General features: G+C 33.8%; 1 protein-coding gene across 6 annotated transcripts in view; it reads right to left on the bottom strand.

Moving 5' to 3' along the window:
- DDX42 (DEAD (Asp-Glu-Ala-Asp) box helicase 42) overlaps nt 1–3,044 on the bottom strand; it is a 35,964-nt gene that overhangs the window by 30,592 nt on the left and 2,328 nt on the right. For all 6 annotated transcript variants that reach the window (XM_005858642.2, XM_014532158.1, XM_014532161.1 and 3 more), the window contains one exon: nt 881–1,117. In XM_005858642.2, coding sequence (XP_005858704.1) covers nt 881–1,101 — 221 coding nt within the window. In that variant the 5' untranslated portion in view covers nt 1,102–1,117. The remainder of the gene's footprint in view (nt 1–880; nt 1,118–3,044) is intronic.

The following is a 3,044-nucleotide window of genomic DNA, read 5'->3' as shown; positions in this document are numbered from 1 at the left end:
GGATGTGGGAAGAGACTAGACAAAAATCGTACACCTATGGATGAGGACAGTTGGGGAGGGGGGTAAGGGCAGAGGGTGGGGTGGGAACCAGGTGGAGGGGAGCTATGGGGAGAAAAGAGGAACAACTGTAATAATCTGAACAATAAAGATTTAATTTAAAAAATAAAAAAATAATTGACTTGAAGACAGAAAAAAATAAAAATAAAAAAATAATTTTATGGTTAGATCACAACCTGAGGAACTGTATTTAAAGGGCCAGAAGGTTAAGAACCACTGATCTATAGGAATTAGAACTCAAACCCCATCTTTTTATAATAACTACCTTATTAGAGTTAAAAAAAGATAATTGCTAAATATGTTTCCTGAGAACTGTGGGCAAAAATCTGAGATTATTTTTCTACCACTATTAAGATTTTTTTATTTTACTTTAAATTCTTTAATGTTTAAAGTATTATATAAAACTATTAAGAACTTAAAACATAAGTTTTAAGAACTCGGGTGTTGAGGCAAACTGTATCCCATCCCTACGTTCTGACAATAGCCTGTGTTTACAAAACAATTTATATGATGTCAATAAAAGACTTCAGTAAAGAACATAAAAAACAACACGTGAATTATTTAAAATCTCTTTAGCCATATTTAGATCTCATTGGCCTCAAATCTTTTTTGGAACAAGTAAAGGTACAAGTAAGCACACAAGTATTTTTCCTTACAAATGAGTAAACTCGACAGTTTAACTTATTAGCAACAATTCAGTGAGATAATCAATTTTAGAAGTTATTATTCTGGAAACAAAGTGTTTCTTTGCCTTAATTTCTGTTGATGGAATGAATTATCTCAAAGCCCAACCTTTGTTAAATTATCAGAAGTTACCACTTACGCATTCTCTTCATCAAAATTGGCCCGTTTAGATCCAATTTTATAGAAAGAAGGGAGCTGTGGTGGAGCTGACTTCCCAAATCCAGAAGAAGAGCTGGTTGCCCCAAAGGCACTGTGGGACTGTTGTGGGAGTTTTGGTTCTTCCTTCTTTCCAGCACTAATGGCAAAACCTCCAAAGCCAAATCCCCTTTTAGTGCCAGGGCCACCTTTATTCCAGTTCATGGTGTCAATGATTGATCTGTTAGGAACAAGATACATTAATAGAAAATTAACTTTAGAAAGTAAATAGCCATTGACTTTATGTCTCTCCCAACCTCTACCTACAATTTCATTCTCAACTTGTGACTCTCAATTAACTTTAACTTTATACTTCAGATATGCAGTATGCTAACTTCAATGAAATGGTCACGTTTTCTAAAACACTGAAGAAATTTTTATTTTATTGGACTCTCAATCTAAATGGGAATGCAGCATTTAATATCATCCCCTTTAAAAGGATTTGATTGCTAATTTAACATTTGTTAAGCTGCAAAAATACTCCTAAGACAACTAATATTTTGGAAGATCAATTGAAAAGACGTAAGCTCTTAAATTTTATCCTCAAGAGGTTTACAGTCTACCAGGAAAACAGACAAAAAGAAAAACACACAAAAGCCACTAAAACAATCTACAATTAATGTAATGCTTGCTATAACAGAGACTGAGGTGCTATCAGCAATGCTGTCCCAAAATTAACGATTTTCCTCTGGTAATGACACCTCAAAGATTCAAAGAATCAAAATTTAAAAAACAGTAATTTGTAGAAATTACCTATGTTATTATCTCTGAAGGGTACTTGTGAACCATGCATTTATTTAGCAAATGCACACTAGAACACTAACTAGGAAGAAACCCCTATTCATTGATATGTTGCCTTATGTGTTCAGTTAATCCTATGGTTAAGGATTACAAAGAAATTTCCTGAGCTTCAATTCAATCAAATTAAAAACAATATTTTATAGCATCTTATTAGTCTTGGCTCCAAAAAAAATGTTTTTATATACATAAGTTTCCTAAGTTTTGTAGAAAAGCAAGGAGCTCAGAAAGCATAAAGGAACAAAATTTAAAACTACCTGAAATTTCCTCTCCCAGATATATAACTTTGTTGATCTCTTTTGCTATGTATTCTACTCTATTTTTGTTGTTGTTGTTGCTAATCCTCACCCCAGGATAGTTTTCCATTGACTTTTAGAGAGTGGAAGGGAGGGGGAAAGACACAGAGAGAAACATCTATATGAGAGACACACATTGATTGGTTGCCTCCAGCACAGGACGGGCATCTAAGGTATGCAACTAAGGTATGTGCCCTTGACAGGGATTTAACTCAGGACCCTTCAGGTCGAAGGCCAAAGCTCTATCCACTAAGCCAAACAGGCTAGAGCTCTCCACTATTTTTAAGTTGTATACACACACACACACAATTTGAAACAAAATAAAATCATACTGTACATTCAGTTACTGATTTCCTCACCTAATGATACACTATGAACATCTTTGAATATCAATAAATATATTTCTCTACTACTGTTTTATAATGTTGTGAAACATATCATATAGCTATATCTTTGTGTACCCTGTTTTCGTTAGGATCCTTTTTTTTAAATGCAATTGCTTAGTCAAAGGGAAAATGCATTCTAATTTTAAAAATGTTTAATTACAACTTACATTTATGGAAAAGTGTCCATTACACATTAAGTCAAATAAAAAGGGCATAGAACAAGGTGGACGATATGATTCAACATAATTCAATGTGAAAGCATGTGTAACATATCCAGAGATAGCTGGAGGGCTGTTAATCAAAATGTTAACTGCAGTTACTTGATTTTTACTTTCATGTTTGAATTAAAGTTTACAACTAATAATAAAAATTAAAATACTTATAATGGGCTCTGAAGCAAATGTGGAAAGAGTTCCAAAAATGGCTCTTTATGATGACGGACCAAGAACAACATGCTCTACTTTTCTGCTTCTCTTCCCCTCCCCCATATATCTTACAGGTTTTGTTAGATAGCACTTAGTTCAGTTTTAGTATTAAATTTGATTTATGCTATGCCAATCTTCAACCTTAGGCCACTCTTAGTTCCACAGAAGGGTCAAAGTTTGATTCCTGGTTCTGGGTGCATGGT

The sequence above is a fragment of the Myotis brandtii genome, unplaced genomic scaffold, assembly GCF_000412655.1.
Source record: "Myotis brandtii unplaced genomic scaffold, ASM41265v1 scaffold120, whole genome shotgun sequence".
NCBI classification, from domain to species: Eukaryota; Metazoa; Chordata; class Mammalia; order Chiroptera; family Vespertilionidae; genus Myotis; species Myotis brandtii.
This window is presented reverse-complemented; position numbering and strand designations above follow the sequence as displayed.